At 46.8% G+C, this 27204-nt stretch overlaps 1 protein-coding gene across 1 annotated transcript in view; it reads right to left on the bottom strand.

Annotated features, from left to right (window-relative positions):
• The window catches only part of LOC144690441 (calmodulin-binding transcription activator 1-like), a 1084973-nt gene that overhangs the window by 124439 nt on the left and 933330 nt on the right, over positions 1 to 27204 (bottom strand). The window contains exons 7-10 of the mRNA XM_078557952.1: positions 22676 to 22816; positions 10772 to 12663; positions 5648 to 5774; positions 4410 to 4544 (exon numbers count right to left, since the gene is read on the bottom strand). Of these exons, the coding sequence (XP_078414078.1) occupies positions 4410 to 4544; positions 5648 to 5774; positions 10772 to 12663; positions 22676 to 22816 (2295 nt within the window). The remainder of the gene's footprint in view (positions 1 to 4409; positions 4545 to 5647; positions 5775 to 10771; positions 12664 to 22675; positions 22817 to 27204) is intronic.

Genomic DNA, 27204 nt, shown 5'->3' on the forward strand with positions numbered 1-27204 from the left:
GTTGTAGTTATCACCGATAATGCCTATTAGAAAATCTAGGCTACTGAGTGCGAGCTGGATATTGGACAGTGCGGGTTATCACAACTGAATCTAGTCCTGTCCTTAACCAACATCCTCAAACCAATACTTAGTAGTTTGAAAACTCTTATGAAAGCAGCTTGAAAACCCCAATGCATTTTTTCTAATGTATCGGACACCCAGTTGACCAAGTAAACAGACCTTTATCTGCCTCCCCACTTTAACTTTATGATCACACTCTCATGAAACAGTAACGATTTTTGAAAAGTGAATGCTGTCATCCTTCCATATGCCTGTGGAACAGTGCAAGGTGAGATGATTTCTCACAGATATTTAGAGACAACAGCACCATTTTCAGAGTCAAAATGTCACATTCTGCACTTTATCCTCATCATGTTAAAACCAGCACATCATCCACTATCTTAAACAGTCGCACCCTCCATCACCGATGCACAGTGGCAGCAGTGTGTACCATCTACAAGATGTGCTGCAGCAACTCACCAAAGCTTCTCCTACCACCTAGAATAACAAGGGCAGAAGCAATTGGCAACACCACCAACTCCAAGTTCTGTTCCAAGTCACACACCATCCTGACTTGAAAATCTATTGTTGTTCCTTCTTCTTCACTTGGTCAAAATCCTGAAACGTCCTACCTAACAGGTTTCTAGGAGCACCTTCATTACACGGGCTGCAGCGGTTCAAGAAAGTGCCAATCACGGCCTCTGAATCATAAACTTGAGAGTTCAAGACCCATACCAGAGACTTTCTTTCAAAATTTTGCTCAATCTCTAGTCTGCTCTGTGTTAGATCTCACCTGAGATGGTAGTAGATGGTGCTTTCAGAAGAATTAGCCTCAGAATCCTTGGCGAGGGGACGGCAAAAATCAGCCAATGTTTCCTGCGCCTAATTGCAATCCAATGATTATTGCTGGGAATGACAGTCCTGAAGGTATTCCCTGTGTTAACCAGGTCTGGCCCACACTCCCGCCATTGGTTGACCAATATGTCTATCCTGGTGATGCCCAGTTCCCACACTCCCGCTATTGATCAACTGACACATCCATTCTCATAGCACCTGCCTTCCCATGGCCAGTAGGAAAACAAATACACTCCTCGTTATCCTTTGGATGATTCCTGACTATCAGTCAAACTGTCTTTTTTCCCCCAATCGCCAATATTTTTACAACTAATAACTTAAAGTGATCAAAGAGAATGTAAAATACACACAATTTTTGTTTAATGCCCCTGTGATTATTCTCCAGACAGTAGCTCACAGCAGTGTCCTGTGGATTAATCCTGAATTCCTGGAGACTCCAGGACAAGCCTGGAGGGTTTTCAACACTAAATGGCATGCGTGCTGATGTTAGCGGGAGCAAGGATTGACCAGTGACAGATTAAAGAGTGCTTTTCACTTCCTTAGCTGAAGGGTATTGAGACCATTCATGGAACCTTTTAGCACAGGAGGCAATTCAGCCTGTTGTGCCTCTACTGCCTCTTTGAAAGAGTTTACCAATTTAGTCTCACACCCAGCTTTTCCCATTAACCCTACAAATTAGTCCTCTTCAAGTGCATGTCAAATTGCCTTTTGAAATTTACTATTTACTCTGATGCCACCATCCTTCCAGGAGGTCTTCCAGATCTTAACAACCCTGTGTGTGAAGACATTTTTCTTCATTTCCCCTGGGTTTTTTTGCCAATTATTATAAATCAATGACAATTGGTTACCGACCCATTTGTCAGAAGAAACAATTTTTTCCTCCTTGCTCTACCAAAACCCCTCATGATTTTGAAAACTCCCTTTGGCCTCCACTTCACCTTCTTTCTGCTAAGGAGAACAGTACCAGCTCCTCCAGTCTTGCCTAGTAACTAAATGTCCATATGCTTGTATCATCCTGGTAAACCCCCTCCCCTCTGGACACTCTCCAAGGCTTTGACATCTTTCCTAAAGTGTGGTAGTATCTCTACTGTTGCCTCCGCTGTGCCCAGTTACTTCACTGCAGACAAGATCTCAGCTCTGATGCCTCTACACACAGGAACAGCTCGGCAACACTCACAGTATAGACCCATGCACGAGGATTGACTATTTTGTGGCTCCACACCAGCAAGAGTCGAAATCGTCAGGAGAGTAGGCCAGGAAATTGGGGCAATAAATCCCTGTTGTGGAATTTTTCAAGTCTCCGCTCTTTTATCTCTCATGACAAGCCCAAGAGAAAAGTAGAATTGAACTGTTGGGAGCTAATCCACAAACTGTCGCCTCTGTTTACACCACTGAAACACTCCACTGTGTCTCAAGTGCATCAGGTAGAAGTACTAATCACAGAATGATTATGAATCACAGGAAGATTGAGTGGTTCTTCAAATGGTTACTGCTGGCAACGGGCCTCGTGGCAGGCCTTTGGGATCAGCTTGACGTCAAAGGCATTTATTAGCTGTGTGTTAGGAAGGAGTTCAGTTCTTTATGTTGGTGAGCATTAAATGTTGTCTAGGGCCAGAATTTTACCATCGGCGTGCAGGCGCGCGCCCAACACACCGAAATGTAATATGATGCACAATGACGTCTGGCATGTGTCCCAACATCATCGCGCACTCGCACGACATTTCGTTCGGCAGGCGCGCACTGGAATCGGCTGCACGTCCGCCGATAATTGAAAGCCCTATTAAGGCCATTAACAACCTAATTAACATGAAATTTATGCTGCCCGTCCAACCTAACAGTTATGGGATGAGGTTTTCTAAAGCTAATACTAATTAAATCTTTATTTTGACATTAAAAACATGTCCCATCTCATGTGACACAGTCACGAGGGGACATGTTTCATTCAGATTTTACTGTATTTATTAATTTTTTTAAAAGCACTTCAATCTCCCTGAGGCCTCAGGGAGATTGAAGCGCTCTTTCGCGCGCATGTGTGAACTGTGCGCGATGCCCGGCTCTCCCTCCTCCCCTCACCGGCACAGGCAGCGCTTAGCGCTGCCGCTTGCAACCCATGCAGGGCAGGCCTTAATTGGCCCACCTGCGTGAAATCGCGGCGCTGAGCCAATTGTGGGCGGCTGTTGGCTTCCCGACCGTCCCCACCGAGCTCACCCGACGAGGGCAAATTTCAGGCCTAGGAGTAGGACTGAATACTCATTTTCAATTGGCAGGATGCCTTCGTTTAGACTTTTATGTGGGACAGCATAAAAATTCCTTCAGGGACACATTAATTTTGCACCCTTTCGCATCTTTCAAAATGTGCTCCAAATGGAAAGAATTACAGGGGAGACTTTTGGTTTGGGTGATGATCAGCAGTGACATTAACAACCCGCCTGTGGCACCAGCTAAGTTGATAGTTGGGAAGGTCAAACCACTTTCAGGTACGGGCCCCATTAACCTTTTAGGAACGCAGGAGCAGGAGGAGAGCGCTCAGACCTTCAAACCTGTTCCACTGTTCAATTAGATTATAGCTGATCTGTATCTTAATTCCACTTAGCTACCTTGGTTCTGTAACCCTTGATATCCTTTGCCTAACAAAAACCCATTAATCTCTGTTTGAAATTTGTAATTGATCCTCAATCTCAACAGCTTTTTGTTGTACAGAATTTCAGGTTTCCACTACCCTTTGTAAGGTGAAGTGCTTCTTGACATCACCCCTGAATGACCTAGCTCTAATTTTAAGGTTATGACCCTTTTTCTACTCCTTTCCCAGAGGAGATAATTTCTCCCTATCTACTTTATCAGATCTTCATATCCCAATTAAATCACCCTTCATTTTCTGCATTCTAGGGCACATAAAGCTAGTCTATGCAGCCTGTCCTTATAAGTTAACTCTTTCAGCTCCGGTATCGTTCTAGTTTTCTTAGAAAGCTGTGGGCATCAAAGAAGCACTTTGAAATACTCTAAAGATTTCATGTAGTGGAAAATCATCCAGCTGTAGCAAGCAGCCACCTGTCAGGCAGTGGCAGTGATGATATTCTCATGTGCCTGCTGACCTTGTCCTTTCAAGTGATGGAGATCCTAACTTTGGAGGTGCTGCTGATAAAGTTTGCTGAGTTGCTGCAGCCCACCCCATAGATGGTACACATTGCAGCCACAGTTCAACTTCCTCAAGAACAGGTACCTCTCAAAGGTGAACAATATACCAGACATAAAGGCAAAATACTGCGGATGCTGGAAATCTGAAACAAAAACAAAAAATGCTGGAAAAACTCAGCAGGTCTGACAGCATCTGCGGAGAGAAAGACAGAGTTAATGTTTTGAGTCCATATGACTCTTCTTCAGAGCTCTGGAGAAGAGTCATACGGATTCGAAATGTTAACTCTGTCTTTCTCTCACAGATGCTGTCAGACCTGCTGAGCTTTTCCAGCATTTTTTGTTTTTGTTTCAATATACCAGACATGATTGGAGCTACTTACCGTCCAATGACAGCCAGTCGTGCTGGGAGGTGGGAAGAGTTGGCAAGGCTCGGGCTTTGTACTCAAAAACAACGGAGTTGGAGATGATTTGACTATTGAAGGCCACCTGCAGTGTCACAAGGCCAGTATCGTGGGCTAGATGGAAAAAATTGACACAGTTAGTTGTTGCAGCTGCTTCATTAAATGGATGGTGCTGCCATTTCTATTATCCGATTCCGCCGACATTACTGGCTGACTTTTTTTTAAAATCAGAGATCACAATTCCAACCAATGCATTGCTCCAGAGCCACAAAGCAGGGCAAAGGAATCTTACAATTTCTCCACATGGTGGGTTCTTGATTCCCATTGGCCTGTCGTGGACAATTTCCAAGTGGAGGCCAGATCATCCCCGCAGAAAAAAAAAATCAAAACCAAAGCATCAACTGTGGCTCAGACAGTTCTTTCATCTGAGCCAGGAGGTCGTGGTTTCAAGTTTCACTTCAGAAACTTGAGCAAAAAAAAATCTAGGCTGATATTCCTGTGCAGCACTGAGGGAGCGCTGCACTGCCGGAGATGCCATCTTTTCATGTGAGACGTTAACCCAAGGCCCTGTCTGGCCTCTTGAGTGGATGCAAAAGGTCTCTATTTTGAAGAAGAGCACTGTAGTTCTGTCTGGTGTCCTGGCAATTATTTATCCCTGAACTAACATCACTAAAACAGATTATCTGCTCAATACTGCTGTTTGTGGGAGCTTGCTATACATAAATTGGCTGGTGCATTTCCTACATCACAGCAACGACTACACTCTAAGAGTACTTCATTGGTTGTAAAGTGCTTTGGGATGCCTGAGGATGTGAAAGGTGCTAAAGGAAAGCAAGGAATCCAAGACTTTCTTTTAATAATCTAGGCACGTTGACTGGAGGAGGAATTGTGACAGGCCAGCCAACTTGACTAGGCTTTTGAGCAGCATAGTTCTTAACCTAAAGAGGGTGCTGAGTATAGGAATACTATATATAGATAGGGCATAGGCTGGACTCTCCCCAACACCAGAAAGCTTTAAATCCCAACCATGGGTCAATGAAAATGGCTGAGGGAAGGGAAAAGGAGAAAATGGGTCAATCTCATTGACCACACCACCAGTGCCAGGCACAAACAGATCTCTGCTTAGGGTCACTCATTGTGCGTGGCAGTTGAGGTGGAGGGGGCGTGAAAGGTCTTGCAAAAAAAAAAGCAACAATGAATAAAAGATTGTCTCTGACCTGGGCAATAACATCGAAGAACACCGGGCTGAATAAGAGATGCAGGCACTGAAATCTGGTCAAACAGGCAACTGTAATTATTGCTGGCTTCCTGCCACGGTCCCGTGATCAGCACCTTCACACCTCCCTGCAATAGAATGACAACAAAGTCCCAGTGAGCGTCTCATCTTACAGCACAAATACCATAGCTCCCTCCTCCCAACTGGAATTTAATTCCCTTGTTTTCTCCCCTCCTCTCCTGAGGAAATCTTACTGGGGAACAGCTCCAGGAATGCCAGCAGCCCTATGGTGCCTTGCTCAATTTGTCACTGATGGCAGGCTATTTGACAACAGTGGCATCACACCAAGCTCAATTCCACTTGTGTGTGCACTGTCGCATTTGTGTGACTGCAGAAAGACGTTGGAGCAGATTTTTCTGTTCCTGTGCCTGGGGATATTGAAAGGAATCAGGAGAGAAGGATTGAACATCTATACAGTAGCCCATTTGCTCTGCAATCCATAAATTTAAATTTTTGTCTCATTATTTGGTGAAAGGTTGATTTTCCATTCCAAAATCCAAATTTCTAACCCTATAAAAGATCAGATTCACACACACATGTATAAACACACACATGTACACACACATACACAAATATATACACACACTTAGGCATAGACACATGTGTGCATATACATGCATACACACATGCTTATACACAAATACAAGTACACCGACATACATTCCTGCAGTAGGTACCAGTCAGAGATCCTCCTCTGGTCAGGGGCATTGAAACAACTTATTCCTAATACAGCATGGCCCAGTGGTCAAACCGGGCCCTCCCTGGTCAGTATGCTACTCGCTTGAGTCCTGAAGGGAGCAGTTAACTTAAATAACTGAAGTTAGAATAAAGCATTAACTTCAGGAATAAAGAAAACAGAAAATGCTGGACCCAAAATCTAAAGGATAAACGAGCAGTTATTTTGCCAGAATTTTCAAGTTCATTTCAGTTCTCATGTATTTGCAATTTATATTTTCTTTTTCCAATTTCTCTCATTTCCTCATTCATTTTGTTTGTGTCAGAACTTTCTTCATTCTCTTTACTATTTGCATGTTCCTTTATTTTATTTCCATTGCCTCAATGCAATTGATTTTATATCATCTAGAGGTTGTCTATGGAGGAGTTTTTAGGTCATTCAACTCATTAACTCTCTTGGTATTGGTCATTTTACAGCCCTCCATTTTTTCCTGTTCTATTTTATTTCCCAACCTTACCAGGTACTGGACTAGAAATGGCCGTGAATGGAAAAAAATGACTATTTGTGGACTGGCACCAGAAAAATTACCATGAAAGGTTGCTGGATTCCCATAAAAACCCAGTGAGTTCACAAATGTCTTTCAGGGAAGGAAATCTGCCATCTACGCTCACTTTGGCCCAGACATGAAAAGAATCAATGGGACATGAGGCGAATTTTTTTTTAACACAGTGAGTTGTTATGATCTGGAATGCACTGCCTGAAAGGGTACTGGAAGCAGATTCAGCAGTAACTTTCAAAAAGAAATGTCGCTCCAGAGACCAATGAACAGGGAGGTAAGTTCAGGACTTGAATTTGGGGTGGATCCCCTAGACGGTCATTTTGCCGCTGTACCAGTTAAGCAGCCTCTTTTGTCAATGTATTAAAGACATTTGTTATTGGGATGGGCTTGGATGTGGATGACACTGGTGAGTCAGTATTTATGGGCCCATCCTTAGTTGCTCTGAAGTCATTGAAAGTCAGCCACATTGTGTGGAACTGGAGTCATGTGTAGGCCAACGCGAGTGTGGGTGGCAGATTTCCTTCCCTGAAAGGCATTTGTGAACTAATCCAGCAACTTCCTTGTTTTGGCAGAATAGTTATCTAATTCCTGCCAATCCCACAGGAATTGCCCTGGAGTCTCCTGGAATGAAAGATTCATCTCTAGGACACTGCTACAAAAATCTCAGGAGAAAAATCATAGAGACCAGGGGGATACAGATTTAAATTTTTGGGCAAGAGATGCAGGCTGGGTGTGAGGGAGAACTTTTGTAAGCAGTGAGTGGTAATGAACTGGAATTCGCTGCCTACAAAAGTGGCAGTGGAGACAATGAATGATTTCAAATAGAAATTGGATGGGCACTTGAGGGAAATAAACTTGCAGGTCCACAGGGATAGAACAGGGGAATGGGACAGACTGGATAACTCTACAGAGAGTGACATGGACTCAATGAGCTGAATGGTCGTCTTCTGTGCCATAATGACTCTGTGATCCTCAAGATATAAAAAACGTATTTGTAATTTTTTTCAATGCTTTCATTTATTAGTTATAACATTATTGGGGTGGAATTAATAAGGTTGCTTAACTGACCATCAAGCAGCATCGAATTGCGCAATTAAAAGCCTGCTCACTTTCCAATTGGCCTTGGGTAGGCAAGACCCATGAAGATGGTCAGGCTGGAGCGTGGATTGGCGGGCAGTTGGAGGTCATGCCAAAAAATCAGGAATACGTCCAACCAGAGTTGGCAATCACACTAACTGCAGGGATGGTAAAGGCAGGGGAAGGGGTGGGGGGGGGTCATCCAGAGATGGGAGGATGTGGTGTTTGCTACAGAGAGTGAAAAACGCAGCAAGTGTGTAAGTACAGATGTCTGACCTCGCACAATCCCTTATATTTGGGCGAATAGCACCATTAGTCAGCGTGTATATTGCAGGCCCCTGATCTAACCTAGATTGAAATGTGACCCAAGAGAAAATGAATTAAAAACAAACCTGAGCTCCCTCTAGTGGCACAGAGAACAAAAGCAAGGGGGTTCTGCTGACACACTTTAAAACACCGTAATGTATTAATGTATTGGTCCAAATCTTTTGGTATTCGGATCGTCTAAGATTGGAGTAAGGCGGGAAATGCATTTCAGGACCCCGTAGAAGTCCAGGCACACATACATGCACGGAAATTTAAACTTCTGCTGGGCTGATTTCCACTGCCCAAGACTCTGAGAAAGTCTCCGACACTGAGTTCAGTATCAGAAACTTGAGCCAGATATGCAGGTAAGCACACTGACCCTGCAAATGTTACAATGGTTAATACCCAGCTTAACTCAGAGTTTAGCCAGCATAATTGAACTGACCTGCTCATCCACTCACCCATTTCACCCACTTCACTCACCTCATCCACTCGCCCACCTCACCCACAGACCTCATCCACTCGCCCACCTCACCCACACACTTCAATCACTCACCCATCTCATCCACTGAAAGACTTGGCACCTTTTAAAATTTACCTGAAAACGGCAGCTGCTGTCATGAAAAGTGGGCATGTCTCACTTTCGTCTGTCTTTTCTTGCACCAAACGGTCTTCCCTGATTAGGTCTGCGCTGACCCATCGATGTTTCAGCCAGGATCGGGAGTCCCAGCTGAAAAATCGCGAAAGGGTCAGGTCGCAGAAATCTTCACAGGCAGGGCCATCAATGCGTGCAGAATCGTCACTGACTGCAGGATCTGGGCCATTGTATTCAATTTGGACACCGCACGATAGGAAGGATATCATGGCCTTGGAGAGGGTACAGAGGAGATTTACGAGAATAGTGTGAGGGATGAGGGGCTTCAGTGGAGAGACTGAAGAAGCTGTGGTTGTTCTCCTTAAAGCAGAGGAGACGAAGGGAAGATTTGATTAAGATGTTCAAAATCATGAAAGGTTTTAATAAGAGTAAATAAGGAATTGTAGTAGCTGGAGGATCAGTAACCAGAGAAATAGATTTAATAAATTGAGAAAAGTGCGGGAGGTGGAGAGAATTTTTTTTTATGCAGCGAGTTGTGATCTGGAATGCACTACCTGAAAGGGTGGTGGAAACAGATTCAATAGTAATTTTCAAAAGTTAATTGGGTAAATGCTTGAAAGAGCAAGGGGAGGGTTGGTGGGATTAATTGGATAGCTCTTTCAAAGAGCTGGCACAGACACAGTGGGCTGGAATGGCCTCTTTGTGTGTTATCAGATTCTTTAATTAGTGGCTCTAAGGCCAAACCAACCAGGAGAGGCCCACCTTCCCTCACCTGCTCTATGCTGATTTGGTTGATCTCAGTCAGAGACAACAGATATGGGCACTACAATGGTTATTAGTACCCCTAGGCCTGGTTCCTGTCTCTGACCCCAGCTGGAAAGTGTGTGTGAATGACTGCTAGCTGGACTGGGGTGACGGGGGTACAGGTCCGGTGCCGCTGTGGTTCCCCAGAGCCAAATTACCTGTCCAGGTGCTATAAACAGGTACAGGGGTGACATTGCAACCCAGTAGCAGTCAGAGCCACCAGGACAGAAAGTGAATGACATGATGAGAAAGAGTGAATAGTAGTTCAGCTGAAGCAAAGGGTTAAAAAACATTGAAATCTTTCCTCCTCTCCAGTTTGTGATTGACATATCATCAAATAAAGCATTGGAACAGCAGGAGGCCATTCAGCCGCTCAAGCCTGCTTTGCCATTCAATGCAATCATGGCTGATATGTAAATGCCATCCACCCATCTTGGGTCCAAATCCCTCAATAACTCTGAAAATCTATTGATCTTGGATTTAGACTGATTAATTGAGGAGGACATGAAGGTGTTGGAGAGGGTACAAAAGAGGTTTACTAGAATGGTTCCAGGGATGAAGGTTTACAGTCATGTTGATAGACTGGAGAAGTCGTCGTTTTTCTCTTTAGAACAGAGAAGGCCAAGAGGAGATTTGATAAAGGTGTTTAAAACCATGAAGGGTTTTGATAAAATGAATAAAGACAAGTTGTTTCCAATGGGGGTCGATAACCAGAGGGGACAGATTTAAGATGATTGCAAAAGGAGCCAGCGATGACATGAGGAAAAATATTTTTACACAGCGAGTGGTTAGGATTTAGAATTCACTGCCTAATGGGGTGGTGGAAACAGATTCAATAGTCACCTTTAAAATGGAATTGGATTAATACTTAAGGAGAAAAAAAATGCAGGGATTCAGGGAGAGAGCCGGTGAGTGGGACTAACTGGGCTGCTTGTTGACAGAACCAGGTCAGACTCAGCGGGCCGAATGGCCGCCTCCTGTGCTGTACTATCTTGTGATTCTAGGTTAGTGAGAATGGGATGAATTCCCAGCCATGCCCACACCTTACCTCAGGGTAAGACCACTCTGGGGAATAATCCGTCACCATGAATAAGCGTCCACTCTGTTGCAAGGACCCCAGTGCCCCCTGGGCTGAGACCACCTCAGACACGTGCATGTAGGCCATGGAGTTGCCCCCGTTGTCCCCTCCGCTGAGCTGCAGGCCCTGTTGCTGCTGCTGTTGCTGCTGTTGCGGCTGCTGTTGCTGGGGGCTGCAGCAAGGGATGCAGATCTCAGCCTGGCTGAAGGTGGCCACCCTGGCTCTCTCATCCTCTGACTGCTGCAGGGTGCCCCCAGTGCCCGTCTCACTGGTCACCAGCTGGTGCCCATACAGCGTGCTGGCGCCACCCTCCACCGATATGAAGTCGTTGATCAGGTCTGAGAACTGGTTGCTGAAGGAGATGTCGAAATGATCCAGGTTGAGCTCCATGTTGGCTGAGGGCCCCAGGCTGTGGTGGGCCACCGGGTACAGCCCTGACACCATGTTGCCTTGGAGGATGGGCAGCCCGTTGCCCCCGGCCTCCGCCTGGATGTAGTGCTCAGTGCTGCAGGCAGGCAGCTCGGCCGACTTTAGGAGGCCCTCGCCCCCCTCTGACTGGGCTGCTGTTTCCATGGGGACCTCTGCCTCGGCTGCGATGGGCTGGAAGTTGGCCTGGAACTGCAGCAGCTGAAGGGAGGGGGTGGCCTCCATGCGGCCCTGCTGCACAGGACCATTGCAGCTGGACGCAGCCTGAGTAGGTGACTCCGTCTTGACATTGGCCAGTCCCAAGCCATTGCCGAAAGGGCCTCCACCATCGCTCAGGCCATTGCTGTGTGTGCTGGGCTCCAGCTGATGAGCCTTGCTGGCCTCCTGCAGGAAGAAGCTGGGCGAAGGGTTCTGGTGAACATGGGGGCTCTGGACATTCTGGGCATAACCCGAAGAGAAGTCCTTGCTGGAGTCAATAGCGCTGAAGTCCATTTGCTCCAGTGTGGTGCTGGGGCTGAGGCCCCCAGATGACAGCAAGGCTGAGCCGGGGGTCAAGGAAATAGAGGCTGGGGTGGAGCTGGGTTGGAATCCTTCCTTGGACAACTGCTGCTCGAAGGAGTTATCCTCGGTCTTAATCTCCTTCACCAAGGGCCCACTGAAGCAGTAGCCGCCCTCGTTGCCTGGTGACTGCCGTGAGTTGCCGCTGCTGCTGTCATTTTTCAGGGACCCTCCCCCATATGTCTGGCCTTGCTTTGGGTTATTAAGGAAGCAGTCGGGGTCGAAGTTCATGCTGGCCTCTGGGATCTTCTCACTGCTCTCTAGGGTGGAGGAGAGCACCAGGTCCTCCGCCACACCTGCTGACATAATGGATAAGCCGTCAGGGTTGCCAGTGGCTGCCGAGGAGGCGAAGGCGAACTTGTGCCCATCTGAGTTGACAGCCAAAACTAGCCCTTGGGCCCCGGTGTCCGAGGCGATGAGGTGCTGGCCGGGTCCTGCGCTGGGAGACATGGTGTATACTGCCTCGTTGGTGACCTCTGACATGAAGACAGTGGCGTTCTGGGATAGGCTGCACATGACAGAGGCCACAGCCATGCTGGAGACGCCGGTAATGGCCGGGCTGTCAGCCATGTCCGTTTCACTATTTAGGCCGCTGCTGATGGAGACCGGGGAGTTCTGAGTCGTGTCAGGCACCTCCACCTGGTTGGTGGAGGAGACCTCAGTGCTGTTCTGGTGCAGCAGGACGGGTTTGGCCAGCTTCCCGTTCCGCTTCTCACGGCTCGAGGCCTTGCCGTGCCCGTGGTCATTCTTGCCCTCGGAGACGTCATTGTTCTGGACCTCTGGGTGGCTGCTGTAGGTGCCAGTTCGCGGCTCCACCTTTGGTGATATGATGCGGTGTTTGGCACTGTTGCACTTGTGGTGAACGCTGCTCCCGGCACCTAGAGGTGGGGTAGAAGGAACAGGAAAACCAGTCAGTCAGAAGCTCAATAGTTTTACTGTAACATCCTGCTACCAAACATCATAAACCTAGTGCCACTTGGAGATGCACTTGAATATCCTGTCAGGAGAGGTTAGCTGTGTTTCAGTGGGTAGCATTCTCACAGTGAGGCAGAAGATTGTGGGTTCAAGTTGTCTTGAGCCCATAATCTAGGCTGACATTCCCGGAGCTGTACTGAGGGAGTGCTGCACTGTCAGAGGTAGAAACCGAGACCCTGACTGCTCTTCCAGGTGGATACAAAAGATTCCACAGCTACTATTTCGAAGACGAGAAAGGGAGTTATTCTGACTATTCTGGCCAATATTTATTCCTCAACTAACATCACAAAAAAAAAGCATATTATCTGGTCATTATCAAGCATATTATCATCACACCGTTGTTTGTGGGAGCTTGCTGTGCACAAATGTGGCTGCCACATTTCCTGTATTCCAACAGTGTCTGTACCTCATTGGCTAAAAAGTGCTTTGGGACTCCCTGAGGTCATGAAAGGCACTATATAAATAAAATTCTCCAATTCTTCCTTTCTTCAACTGTCCCACCCTGAAGGGTATGCCCTCACCCATCGGATGGTATGATTGCAACATGGAATCAGACAGTCACTTCTAGAATGCAAACACGGAAAAATTGGAACATCGGTTGAGACTTTGGGATATGCTGGAGAGGGGGTGGGGCGGTGGGGATGCGACCCACACTACGGCTGATGGGAGTCTAGGTGGTAACCTGCCCATAACCAGCTGACAGACAGTTGGTAATGCCCCTCCCTCTGCCCATTCCTGAATGCTGCCAGGGGCTGCCCTTTGTGTGACTCTTGCCTCAGATTCTCCTCTGGGTATGTGGAGAGGGTCTGTCTCTAATTGCTTCTCTTTTCTAGTATTTTAGTCTCTTGATTCTGAGCTGCATCGTCAGCTGTGGCTCAGTTCATAGCACCCTCGCCTTTGAATCAGAGGGTTGTGGGTTCATGTCCCGCTCCCGGAAACCAAGAACTGCGATTGTACTCGAAAGAGTTGCAATCTGTGACTGTTGATAACTCGAAAGTGTATCAGCTTTCAATGGCTTAAAATTGCACCTCACCAAAAAGCAACAAAACAAATTCCTTTAAATCCTTAAAAAATATAACACAAACTTTTAGCAACTGGAACAAACCATCGGACTAACTTGTCTCCTTTTCAGATATCAAGCCATTCAAAACTCTTATCATTTCCACCTCCAGCATTCAGCTCCCTTGAGAACCTTTAATACACTGCATCAACACCCTTTTCCATTCACTTAAGCCACAGTTTTTCCCTTTCTAATGCCGTCCTGGCCCAACTCAGTTTAGATCAGGGACCAAACTCGAAAGGAGGGCTAGATTTGCCAGGCAGGTTGGAGGGTGGCAAATGTAACCCCATTATTTAAAAAAGGAGGGAGTGAGAAAACGGGGAATTACAGACAAGTTAGCCTAACATCAGTGGTAGGGACAATGCTAGAGTCTATTATCAAGGATGTGATAACAGGACACTTAGAAAATATCAACGGGATTAAACAAAGTCAACATGGATTTATGAGAGGAAAAGCATGTTTGACAAAGCTGTTGGAGATTTTTGAGGATTTAATGAGTAGAATAGATAAGGGAGAACCAGTGGATATAGTGTATTTGGATTTTCAGAAAGCTTTTGATCAAGTCCCACATCAGAGGTTAGTGTGCAAAATTAAAGCACATGGGATTGGGGGTAATATACCGGTATGGATTGAGAATTGGTTAACAGACAGGAAACAGAGAGTAGGAATAAATGGGTCTTCTTGAGAGTGCCAGGTGATGACTAGTGAGGTACCGCAGGAATCAATGCTTGGGCCCCAGCTATTCACAATATATATCAATGATTTAGATGAGGGAACCAAATATAATATTTCCAAGGAAAAACTCAGCAGGTCTGGCAGTATCGGTGGAGAAGAAATCAGTTAACGTTTCGAGTCCTCATGACCCTTCGGCAGAACTGAGTATAGTTAGGAGAAAGGTGAAATATAAGCTGGTCTGAGGTGGGGGGACGGGGGGAGAGAGAAGTTGAGGGTGGGGTGGTTTAGGGATAAGCAAGCAGTGATAGGAGCAGATAATCAAAAGATGTCACAGACAAAAGGATCAAAGAGGTGCTGAAGGTGGTGATATTATCCAAGAAAAGTGCTAATTAAGAATGGAAGGCAGGATACTCAAGGTACAGCTCTAGTGGGGGTGGGGTGGAAAGACTAACAAAGTTTTAGTTTTAGATTTAAAAATAATGGAAATAGGTGGGAAAAGAAGAATCTATATAAATTATTGAAAAAAAAGGGAGGGGGGAGAAACGGGGTGGGGATGGGGGGAGGGGGAGTTTAAGATCTAAAGTTGTTGAATTCAATATTCAGCACGGAAGGCTGTAAAGTGCCTAGTCGGAAGATGAGGTGCTGTTCCTCCAGTTTGCGTTGGGCTTCACTGGAACAATGCAGCAAGCCAAGGACAGACATGTGGGCAAGAGAACAGGGTGGAGTGTTAAAATGGCAAGCGACAGGGAGGTTTGGGTCTTTCTTGTGGACAGACCGCAGGTGTTCTGCAAAGCGGTTGCCCAGTTTGCGTTTGGTCTCTCCAATGTAGAGGAGACCGCATTGGGAGCAACAAATGCAGTAGACTAAGTTAGGGGAAATGCAAGTGAAATGCTGCTTCACTTGAAAGGAGTGTTTGGGCCCTTGGACGGTGAGGAGAGAGGAAGTGAAGGGGCAGGTGTTGCATCTTCTGCGTGGGCATGGGGAGGTGCCATAGGTGGGGGTTGAGGAGTAGGGGGTGATGGAGGAGTGGACCAGGGTGTCCCGGAGGGGGGGTAAAGGGAAGATGTGTTTGGTGGTGGCATCATGCTGGAGTTGGCGGAAATGGCGGAGGATGATCCTTTGAATGCGGAGGCTGGTGGGGTGATAAGTGAGGACAAGGGGGACCCTATCATGTTTCTGGGAAGGAGGAGAAGGCGTGAGGGAGGATGCGCGGGATATGGGCCGGACACGGTTGAGGGCCCTGTCAACGACCGTGGGTGGAAAGCCTCGGTTAAGGAAGAAGGAGGACATGTCAGAGGAGCTGTTTTTGAAGGTAGCGTCATCAGAACAGATGCGACGGAGGCGAAGGAACTGAGAGAATGGGATGGAGTCCTTACAGGAAGCGGGGTGTGAGGAGCTGTAGTCGAGGTAGCTGTGGGAGTCGGTAGGCTTGTAATGGATATTGGTGGACAGTCTATCATCAGAAATTGAGACAGAGAGGTCAAGGAAGGGAAGAGAAGTGTCAGAGATGGACCATGTGAAAATGATGGAGGGGTGGAGATTGGAAGCAAAATTAATAAATTTTTCCAGGTCCCGACGAGAGCATGAAGCAGCACCGAAGTAATCATCGATGTACCGGAGAAAGAGTTGTGGGAGGGGGCTGGAGTAGGACTGGAACAAGGAATGTTCCACATACCCCATAAAGAGACAGGCATAGCTGGGGCCCATGCGGGTACCCATAGCCACACCGTTTATTTGGAGGAAGTGAGAGGAGTTAAAGGAGAAATTGTTCAGTGTGAGAACAAGTTCAGCCAGACGGAGGAGAGTAGTGGTGGATGGGGATTGTTGGGGCCTCTGTTCAAGGAAGAAGCTAAGGGCCCTCAGACCATCCTGGTGGGGGATGGAGGTGTAGAGGGATTGGACATCCATGGTGAAGAGGAAGCGGTTGGGGCCAGGGAACTGGAAATTGTTGATGTGACGTAAGGTGTCAGAGGAATCACGGATGTAGGTGGGAAGGGACTGGACAAGGGGAGAGAGAAGGGAGTCAAGATAACGAGAAATGAGTTCCGTGGGGCAGGAACAGGCTGACACGATTGGTCTGCCAGGACAGTTCTGTTTGTGGATTTTGGGTAGGAGGTAGAAGCGGGCCGTCCAAGGTTGGGCGACTATCAAGTTGGAAGCTGTGGGAGGAAGATCTCCAGAGGAGATGAGGTCAGTGACAGTCCTGGAAACAATGGCTTGATGTTCTGTGGTGGGGTCATGGTCCAGGGAGAGGTAGGAGGAAGTGTCTGCGAGTTGACGCTCAGCCTCCGCGAGGTAGAGGTCAATGCGCCAGACAACAACAGTACCACCCTTGTCAGCGGGTTTGATGACAATGTTGGGGTTGGACCTGAGAGAACGGAGTGCAGTAAGTTCAGAGAGAGACAGATTAGAATGGGTGAGAGGAGCAGAGAAATTGAGACGGCTAATGTCACGCCGACAGTTCTCAATGAAAAGATCAAGAGAAGGTAAGAATCCAGAGGGAGGGGTCCAGGATAAGGGAGAATATTGGAGGTGGGTAAAAGGAATAGTTGAACGGGGAGAGGACTCCTGCCCAAAGAAGTGAGCATGGAGACGAAGACGGCGGAAGAAGAGTTCAGCATCATGCCGAGCCCGAAATTCATTGAGATGAGGGCGTAAGGGTATGAAGCTAAGTCCTTTGCTAAGCACTGAACGTTCAGCATCGGAGAGGGGAAGGTCAGGGGGTATAGTGAATACGCGGCTGGGGCTGGGATTGGAAGATGGGGTGGGGACGGAGGGACAAGCAGGGGTGGAGGGTCCCAGATGGGTGTTGGTGTCGATGAGTTGTTGGAGCTTGCGTTCCTTAGCACTTGAGAGAAAAAGAAAAAGTTTCTTGTTGAGGCGACGGATGAGGCGAAGAATAAAATGAAACTGGGGGCACGCGCAGCTTTGAAAAAGGGTGCGGCGGTGCTGCTGGAGGGAGAGGTCGAGTGTGTTCATATGGCGGCGCATGGCACTGAGTGTGGATCTCAGAATGCGACGGGAACAGCAGTCCGAGAAACGTTTTATGTCCCGGAGATACCTGTAATCCTGGGTGGGTTCGAAACAAGAGGGATGGAATTTCAGTTGAAATCCACGTGGGGTGAGTCGGAGACGGAGACAGTCACTGAGAAAGGAGATATGGCTGTGAAAGCGGGTTTTAGTAAACACCTTGTCAAACACCAGGAGAGAAATGGAAAGCAATGAAGGTGAGCAGGGCAGAAGAGACAGGCGTTCAACTCCTCTCACTTCCTCCAAATAAAAGGTGTGGCTATGGGTACCCGCATGGGCCCCAGCTATGCCTGTCTCTTTATGGGGTATGTGGAATATTCCTTGTTCCAGTCCTACTCCGGCCCCCTCCCACAACTCTTTCTCCGGTACATCGATGATTACTTCGGTGCTGCTTCATGCTCTCGTCGGGACCTGGAAAAATTTATTAATTTTGCTTCCAATCTCCACCCCTCCATCATTTTCACATGGTCCATCTCTGACACTTCTCTTCCCTTCCTTGACCTCTCTGTCTCAATTTCTGATGATAGACTGTCCACCAATATCCATTACAAGCCTACCGACTCCCACAGCTACCTCGACTACAGCTCCTCACACCCCGCTTCCTGTAAGGACTCCATCCCATTCTCTCAGTTCCTTCGCCTCCGTCGCATCTGTTCTGATGACGCTACCTTCAAAAACAGCTCCTCTGACATGTCCTCCTTCTTCCTTAACCGAGGCTTTCCACCCACGGTCGTTGACAGGGCCCTCAACCGTGTCCGGCCCATATCCCGCGCATCCTCCCTCACGCCTTCTCCTCCTTCCCAGAAACATGATAGGGTCCCCCTTGTCCTCACTTATCACCCCACCAGCCTCCGCATTCAAAGGATCATCCTCCGCCATTTCCGCCAACTCCAGCATGATGCCACCACCAAACACATCTTCCCTTTACCCCCCCGGCGGCATTCCGTAGGGATCGTTCCCTCCGGGACACCCTGGTCCACTCCTCCATCACCCCCTACTCCTCAACCCCCACCTATGGCACCTCCCCATGCCCACGCAGAAGATGCAACACCTGCCCCTTCACTTCCTCTCTCCTCACCGTCCAAGGGCCCAAACACTCCTTTCAAGTGAAGCAGCATTTCACTTGCATTTCCCCTAACTTAGTCTACTGCATTTGTTGCTCCCAATGCGGTCTCCTCTACATTGGAGAGACCAAACGCAAACTGGGCAACCGCTTTGCAGAACACCTGCGGTCTGTCCGCAAGAAAGACCCAAGCCTCCCTGTCGCTTGCCATTTTAACACTCCACCCTGTTCTCTTGCCCACATGTCTGTCCTTGGCTTGCTGCATTGTTCCAGTGAAGCCCAACGCAAACTGGAGGAACAGCACCTCATCTTCCGACTAGGCACTTTACAGCCTTCCGTGCTGAATATTGAATTCAACAACTTTAGATCTTAAACTCCCCCTCCCCCCATCCCCACCCCGTTTCTCCCCCCTCCCTTTTTTTTCAATAATTTATATAGATTCTTCTTTTCCCACCTATTTCCATTATTTTTAAATCTAAAACTAAAACTTTGTCAGTCTTTCCACCCCACCCCCACTAGAGCTGTACCTTGAGTATCCTGCCTTCCATTCTTAATTAGCACTTTTCTTGGATAATATCACCACCTTCAACACCTCTTTGATCCTTTTGTCTGTGACATCTTTTGATTATCTGCTCCTATCACTGCTTGCTTATCCCTAAACCACCCCACCCTCAACTTCTCTCTCCCCCCGCCCCCCCCCACCTTAAACCAGTTTATATTTCACCCCTCTCCTAACTATACTCAGTTCTGCCGAAGGGTCATGAGGACTCGAAACGTTAACTGATTTCTTCTCCACCGATGCTGCCAGACCTGCTGAGTTTTTCCAGGTAATTCTGTTTTTGTTTTGGATTTCCAGCATCCGCAGTAGCTTTTAGCTTTTTGTTTTTATAATATTTCCAAGTTTGCTGATGACACAAAACTAGTTGGGAATGTAAGTGGTGAGGAGGATGTAAAGTGGCTTCAAGGCGATTTAGGCAGGTTGAGTCAGTGGGAAAATACATGGCAGATGCAGTATAGCATGGATAAGTGTGAAGTTATCCACTTCAGTAGAAAAACAGAATAGCAGAGTATTATTTAAATGGTGATAGATTGGGAAATGTTAATGTAAAAGGGACCTGGGTGTCCTTGTACACCAGTCACTGAAAGCAAGCACGCAGGTGCAGCAAACAGTTAGGAAGGCAAATAGTATGTTGGCTTTCATTACAAGAGGATTTGAGCATAGAAGCAAGGATGTCTTACTGCAACTGTACAGGGCCTTTGTGAGACCACATCTGGAGTATTGTGTGCAGTTTTGGTCTCCTTATCTAAGAAAGGATATACTTGCCATAGAGGGAGTGCAGCAAAGGTTCACCAGACTGATTCCTGGGATAGCAGGATTGTCATATGAGGAGAGACTGAGTCAACTAGGCCTGTATTCACTGGAGTTTAGAAGAATGAGAGGGAATTTCATTGAAACATATAAAATTCTGACAGGGGTGGACAGACTGGATGCAGGGATGATGTTTCCTCTGGCTGGGAGTCTAGAACAAGGGGTCACAGTCTGAGGATACTGGGTAGGCCATTCAGGACTGAGATGAGGAGAAATTTCTTCATTCAGCAGGTGGTGAACCTGTGGAATTCTCTACCACAGAAGGCTGTGGCAGCCAAGTCACTGAATATATTTAAGAAGGAAATAGATCGATTTCTAAACTCTAAAGATGTTAAGGGGTATAAGGAGAGAGTGGAAGTATGGCGTTGAGATAGAAGATCAGCCATGATCATATTGAATGGCAGTGCAGGCTCAAAGGACCAAATTACCTATTCCTGCTCCTATTTTCTATGTTTCTCTGTTTACTCACTGTTGTAACCAGCAGCACCCTCGGGCAAGTTTTAAAAGGACCAAGTGCCCTAAGCTCCAGAATTCCTTCCCTAAACTTCCCCACCACTCTCTCCTTCTTTAAAAGGCTCCTTAAATCCTACCTCTTTGACAAAACATTTGGTCACCTGATGTGGTTTGTTGTTAAAATTTTGTTAGATACTCACTTCTGTGACATGCCTCAGGATGTTTTACTATTTGTTTTGCAACACATTCGAATCCCCAACCAATCAACGTTAGGTCTGGTCGTAAGTACGGCCTTTTAAGATGTACAACTGCGTTCAATTAGACGTAACTGTGTGCTTAATAAATTTGTGACGCCTGCTATTCAATATTGAGGAACCCGACTGATTTGAGGAGTAAATTACAATAAGATCTCCTATCCAATGTTGGCCAGTATCTAATGTATTTTTGTTTCAAGAATTTTTATCAATGAGACTGTCAATAGCTATTGGTTTGAAATGATTCCTGGGTGTGACAGTGGCAGAAGGTTGTATTTTACAGGTTGCTGCTCATTGACCCTGGGATTCTGATCGACTCCATACAAAAACAATGAAAACCTCACCGCTCCCACCAGCCATCCTCTCCTCACCGCTCCCACCAACCATCCTCTCCTCACCGCTCCCACCAGCCATCCTCTCCTCACCGCTCCCACCAACCATCCTCTCCTCACCGCTCCCACCAGCCATCCTCTCCTCACCGTTCCCAACAACCATCCTCTCCTCACCGTTCCCAACAACCATCCTTTCCTCACCGCTCCCACCAGCCATCCTCTCCTCACTGCTCCCACCAGCCATCCTCTCCTCACCGCTCCCACCAGCCATCCTCTCCTCACCGCTCCCGACAACCATCCTCTCCTCACTGCTCCCAACCATCCTCTCCTCACCGCTCCCGACAGCCATCCTCTCCTCATCATGCCCACCAGCCATCCTCTCCTCATCACACCAACCAACCATCTTCTCATCAGCCCACTTATCCCCCAACCTCTCCAACCAACTTGCTGCCACCTCCTGCTAACCACCACTCACCTTGCCCACCATCCACCCCTTGTGATTACACCCTCCCTTCCCACCAACCCCTCCTTCCACTCCTCCACGAGCCCCCACCCCTCACAGTAGCCGTCTCCCTCTGCCACCAACCCCCTACCCCACCTGTCACCCCCAAAGCCCCCTCCCTAACACCTTTTTCCCCCAACCCCTCACCACCAACCCATTCACCACCCACCACACCCCACTCCCAGCAACTCCATTCCTAGTCTAAGTGGAAGCAGCAGTGTGTGATGCAATGCAGACTTCTACACGGTCTGATTTATCTATTATTTTGGAGGAACCCAAAATAAATCCTCAGCACTGTAATGCCAAGAGTGCTGTCTTTCAGAAGAGATGTAAAACAAGGTCCTGTCTGCTCTCCCAGAAGGATGTAAAAGAACTCCAGGCACTATTTTGAAGAAGAGCAGGGGAGTCTTCCCCAGTATCCTGGTTAATATTGATCCCAGATTGTATGCTAAAATGACACATTGCTGTTAGTGGGAGTTTGCTGTGCTCAAATTAGCTGCCATGTTCCCTATATTACAACAGTGACTACACTTCAATGACACTTAGTTGGTGCTAAAGTGCTCTGGAATGTCCTGAGATCATGAAAGGCACTATATAAATTAAAGTTCCCTGTTTCTTTCCATCAGTTTTGTTTTGTGTAACATTTGGGGGGCAGTACTCTCGGTCTTTCAACGCCCTGGGATAGGGAAAGGGGCAGTTCAGGAAAAGACTTGATTGATCTGCAGTGACCCCCCACTCTCCCCCACTGGAAAGTGTCCATGTGTGTTAGGGGGTGGGGTCAGAATTTCCTTGGTTGCCGAGCCTGTAAAATCATAAATGTATTGATCATTCCACCAGAAATGGCAAACAAGGGCAATTATGTTGTCGCAGTAAGGCAACCTGAGGGAATCTCCCCCACAACACATGAGGACAAGAGCAGGCTCATCTCTTGACACAATTGAACCAACACACAGTGTCTGGGCTCACACAGCGGGGAAGAGGGCTGATGGTGTTCATGAAGATGTGCTCCAGCAAGGAGTCAGCAGCTTCAGAGGGGGTGGAGGGGAGGATTGGTGGCGGGGTGGGGGGGGGGGGGGCGCAGTTTGATGGAAAGTAAAATCCCCCAAAAGTATTTTCAACAGCTTAAACAGCTAAGAGCCACGCGCTAATTGGAAAGGTTACCCCCGGTCAGTCCTACCCAGATTGCCGGTGCACAGGCAGTTGTGAGTGCGAGGCTGAGGCTTGGTCTGATGGCTGTCCAGGATCTGCTGAACGAGCTGCTCCACCGAGAAACCGGCGCTGGTGTTCCCATTACTGCAGGTCCACTTGATGCCATGAACTGTGGGAAAAATGCAGACACCATGAGAAACCACCTTGCACCGTTTCACCGGGGGGCGGGGGAGGGGTCTTGTGTGGACATGGAATGATGGGGGGCCATCCGGTGGGATACGGCTCAGAATGTGTTCCAGTCCAAATAAAGACTAACATGAGATTCTGAAGAAAAGATTAAGCAATGGTAGGGAAGGAAGGTGTGGCTGATTGACAGCAGCTGCCATCTTGATTCATCTCTTCAAAGGGGAGCTGCACAGATAGCTGGTTATCAAAGGGAGTGAAGGTCATCAAGGTAGCTAGAGACTGAGATAACCAATTAAGACCCTAGTTCAAGTGACACCACTGGATTGCCATCTGCAGACTCTAAACTGGCCCATGTTGAACAATGTAGACTGTTATGTTAGACTTAGGTTCTGGAGTCTTTGCCCCATTCCTCTCAAGGGCCAGGGGAGAACAATCCAAGAGTAACAGGACTAATTTTCCAACGTCGTGCTTCCAGCAGGGAATCTCGCTCATCGAGAGAGTGTATTGGAAACTTGGGTGCACACACAGTATGATTTCCTGACTCTTTAAAACCCATGGCTGTAAAGTTGTAGCCCACCACACGCATGAATGAACACCACATGTTCGCTAACTCGCACCAAGTCCCTCTCATTCATCATTCTTGTGCTCGCTGAACTACATCGGCTTCTGTTCCAGCAATACCTCAGTTTTATAATTGTCATCCTCATAAATTTGCCTTTCCCTACCTCTGTAACTTCTTGCAGCCCTACCACTTTCCAAGATCTCTGCGCTCTTCCAATTATAGCCTCTTGCGCATCCCTGGTTTTCATCCCTCCACCATTGGTGTCCATGCCTTATGTTGCCTAGCCCTAATCTTTAGCATTCCCTCCCTGATCGTCCCTCTGACTCTGTCTCCTCCTTTACGACATTCCTCAAAACTTAATACTTTGGCCAAGTGTCCCAATATCTCCTTATGTGGCTATCAAGCACATAATTTACTGTGTTAAAAATGCTGTGTAAATGCAAGCTGATCAAAACCGCTCATAATTATGAACTCCCTTATCAGATCGTCATTTAACCTATTTGGTCAATTGTCAGTTTCTTTGGCGTTCCCTCATAACTGAAGACTCTCCTCCCTGGTATTACTTCAGTAAATCTCTTACTGCACCTTCTGCTAGCCCAAAGCAAAAGGCATCTGAAACTGGGCACAATATCCTAACAGTGACCTTATCAATGATTTGTCTTGGTTTAGCATTACCTCTTTGCTGTTGTGCTCTTTACTTGTACCTATGAAATCCCCATGCTCACCGAAATATATAAAATCCTAAATAATACTTGCTCCCAAGTTACAGCGTGCAGTGCTCTTTAAGATCAGGAATATCATATCCTGGAAAGTGTAGTGTGTGTCACTTTGAGGCTACAAAACCAACTGCAGATAAGTAAACACTGGATTTATTCAGACGTCAATTCAGAGTCTGTTACTGTTCAGTAAACACTGGGAGAGTTCAAGTTGATTTCAATTAAGAGAGTGCAGATGTTCTGGCTCCTGGTATTTTTGTGTTTGTGAAGAGTTTCTTTATACCTCTTGTTGAAGTTTGTCAAGAAGGTTCAGCGGAACGCTTGAGAGTTATGACAGCTGCACCATTTTGTAATATTGTAGTCGAGGTAAATTGAATTCTCATTTCAACTCAAACCACAGAACTGTTTAACCCATAATGAGAAACATTGAAATAAATTGGCAGCCATGCTGATGGAGGCAAAACATTCAGGAGGTTCCAAGTGTAGCTGAGGCTATGATGGGAGAGTGGGGCTACTAGTGGGAATGGACCTCACTGGGAAGAATGGCCTCTTCTTGTCTTTGACTCTCACTAAGAAACTTCTCAGCATTTTCCCTTCTTGAAAGTCTTACCTTTGGTTGTTCAGCTGCTCCATGAGATCTGGTGCAAATCCATCGCAATGCAGATTTTACATGGTCTGCTGCTTGGTTCCTCAGTTTTCCCATGGGCCAAGATCCTGAGTGTTCTTGTTTTAGTGAAGACTGTCTCTTATCCCCTCCTCACTCTCAACTCTCCCTCAAATCCCAAAGGACCACTTTGAGCCCACTTTGCTACACAGAGTCAAAATATCTGAAGGCATCGAGGAGGAGGTGCATTGAAGACCCTGAGCCAAGTGGCCCTCGGAGGATATATTATGGGTACCACTAGACTATAGTGAATACTTCTCCTGAATGCATTTTCTTGCTCAATATTTTTGGGAGATGTAGGACAATCTCCCATTCTCATTCCATACCTCCTGACAGAATGGTGTCAACTGCTGTTTTTAGCCACGTACACCCAATCCTTGGGGCTTCTACTAAGCTGAAGAATTCCACCCACTGAAGAGTCCTCATTGAAATTCCAGACCCTTATGTTTCCATTGCTAATGGAAAGGAAAAAACTTGCATTTGGAGAGCACATTTCATGAACTCAGGATGTCCCAAAGTGCTTTACAGTCAATGAAGTACTTTTCAATTGAAGTCCCGTTAGGGAATCTATGTTACTGGCAGAATACAACTCCTTCATAATTTGCTCCTGTACTTGAATAATATCAGAAGCCCCCCGAGAAGCAATCAAAATAAGAAGATTAGATGGTGCACTGACCATTGAAATCTATGGCATGGGTTCAGAGTTTCTTTCTGAAGCCTGTAAAGTTCCTCCATGTGTTTTGGATAGTCTCATTGCAGTTCTAAGTGAGGAAATTCCCAAAACACAAAAACCACCTTGAACTAGATTGATCCTTTCATTCTGAGTGCTCAAAGGATGTCTGGTGTGGGAAGACGGAGCTGGGAGGCAAATGTCTGCGACTGGGGCTGTGGCACCGCTTTGGAACAGTGTAGAGGGAACTTTACTCTTTATTTAATTGATGCTGTATCTGTTGTGGGAGTGTTTGATAGGACAGTGTAGAGGGAGCTTTATTCTGTATACAACCTGCGTTAAACCTGCCCTGGGGAGGCTATTTATCACTTCAGAATAACAAAGGTAAAATGTTTCTTTCACCCTTATCCATCAAATAAAATCATAAACAAACTTCTTTGATCTATCCCATCCTTAGACATTCAATCTGATCAGGATTTGTGTGACGCTTTGCTATGTACAATCGATCACTGATTGGTTTTGGGGATTCTGTAGTCGCCCAACGACTGTTCTAATCCACTGAACGTTATAAATTGCTGCAGCATCAGGAGACATACACCAGAGGGCGATACTCTCCTATGGAATCTCTTCCACTGGGAGAGAGTGACTGCTTGTTCACAGCAGAAATAAAGACAAGTAAATTTGACATAACCCCAGAGGGAACATGGAGAAAAATGGCTCAAAGTACCCCAGAAAAGGAGAATCAACTGAATTTTTGCTTTCCTGAAGTTTGCCAGTGATACCGCAGCTAAAATTGATCATAGTGGAAGAAAGATGCTCCATGGACAGTCAGTTGGTGAAGATTTTCTGACTGAGATCTGATAGATGCTCAAGCCTTCCCCCACAGGTAAGGGTCTCGAAATCCAAACAACTGAAAATCTCACATCAGGAGGGTTTCAGATTCCTCTATGTGGAGATCACACTCCTGCCCTGGGGTCACATTCATTCATCCCAATCCAGACAGTTTCAGCCTTCTGGACTTAACATTCAGTCCAACAACTTCAGACCATGAACTCTCTCCTTCAACTTGACCCCCTTTTTTAATCCATTTTTTTCCTCCAACACTGCCCCCTCCACCCCCCCACCCCCAAAAGGCCACCTGTCACTTGTTCTTATGTTTTGCTTTCATAGACCCTTGATCCGCTATTAACACATTCTGCCATCTTACCTTTATGCCACTATCAGCAACATCTTTAGTTTTTAACACTACCATTAGCACTCCCTTTGTCTTGTGTCCATGACATCTTTGTCTCCTGAGCTCCCACCTATCCCTGACCTTCTATTTTGCTCCACCCCCTCTTAAACAGTCTAAAAACCATCACATTTCTACCTATCTTTAGCTCTGTAGAAGAGTCATATGGACTCGAAACGTTAACTCTGTTTCTCTCTCGACAGGTGTTGCCAGACCTGCTGAGTTTTTCCAGCCGTTTCTGTTTTTATTCCAGACAATTTCAGCACAGGTTAGCAGAGTTGAGGCTGAGACTCTGTCTGCACACTAGATGTTTAACCAAACCTGAGGAGCACTCGAGGATATTTAGAGGCGAGAGGGGAGGATATTTAGAGGCAAGGGGGAAGCATATCAGTCCCCCCAACAAGTCTACCCCTCTGCATCACCTATAATCCCCTGGGAGTGTTTGATGGGCCAGTATATAGGGAGCCTTGGGCATGTTTTCTGGGATAGTTCAAAGGTAGATTTTATCTCGATTTAAGCTCGCTTGTA

The sequence above is a fragment of the Cetorhinus maximus genome, chromosome 15 (genome assembly GCF_964194155.1).
Source record: "Cetorhinus maximus chromosome 15, sCetMax3.hap1.1, whole genome shotgun sequence".
Taxonomy (NCBI): domain Eukaryota; kingdom Metazoa; phylum Chordata; class Chondrichthyes; order Lamniformes; family Cetorhinidae; genus Cetorhinus; species Cetorhinus maximus.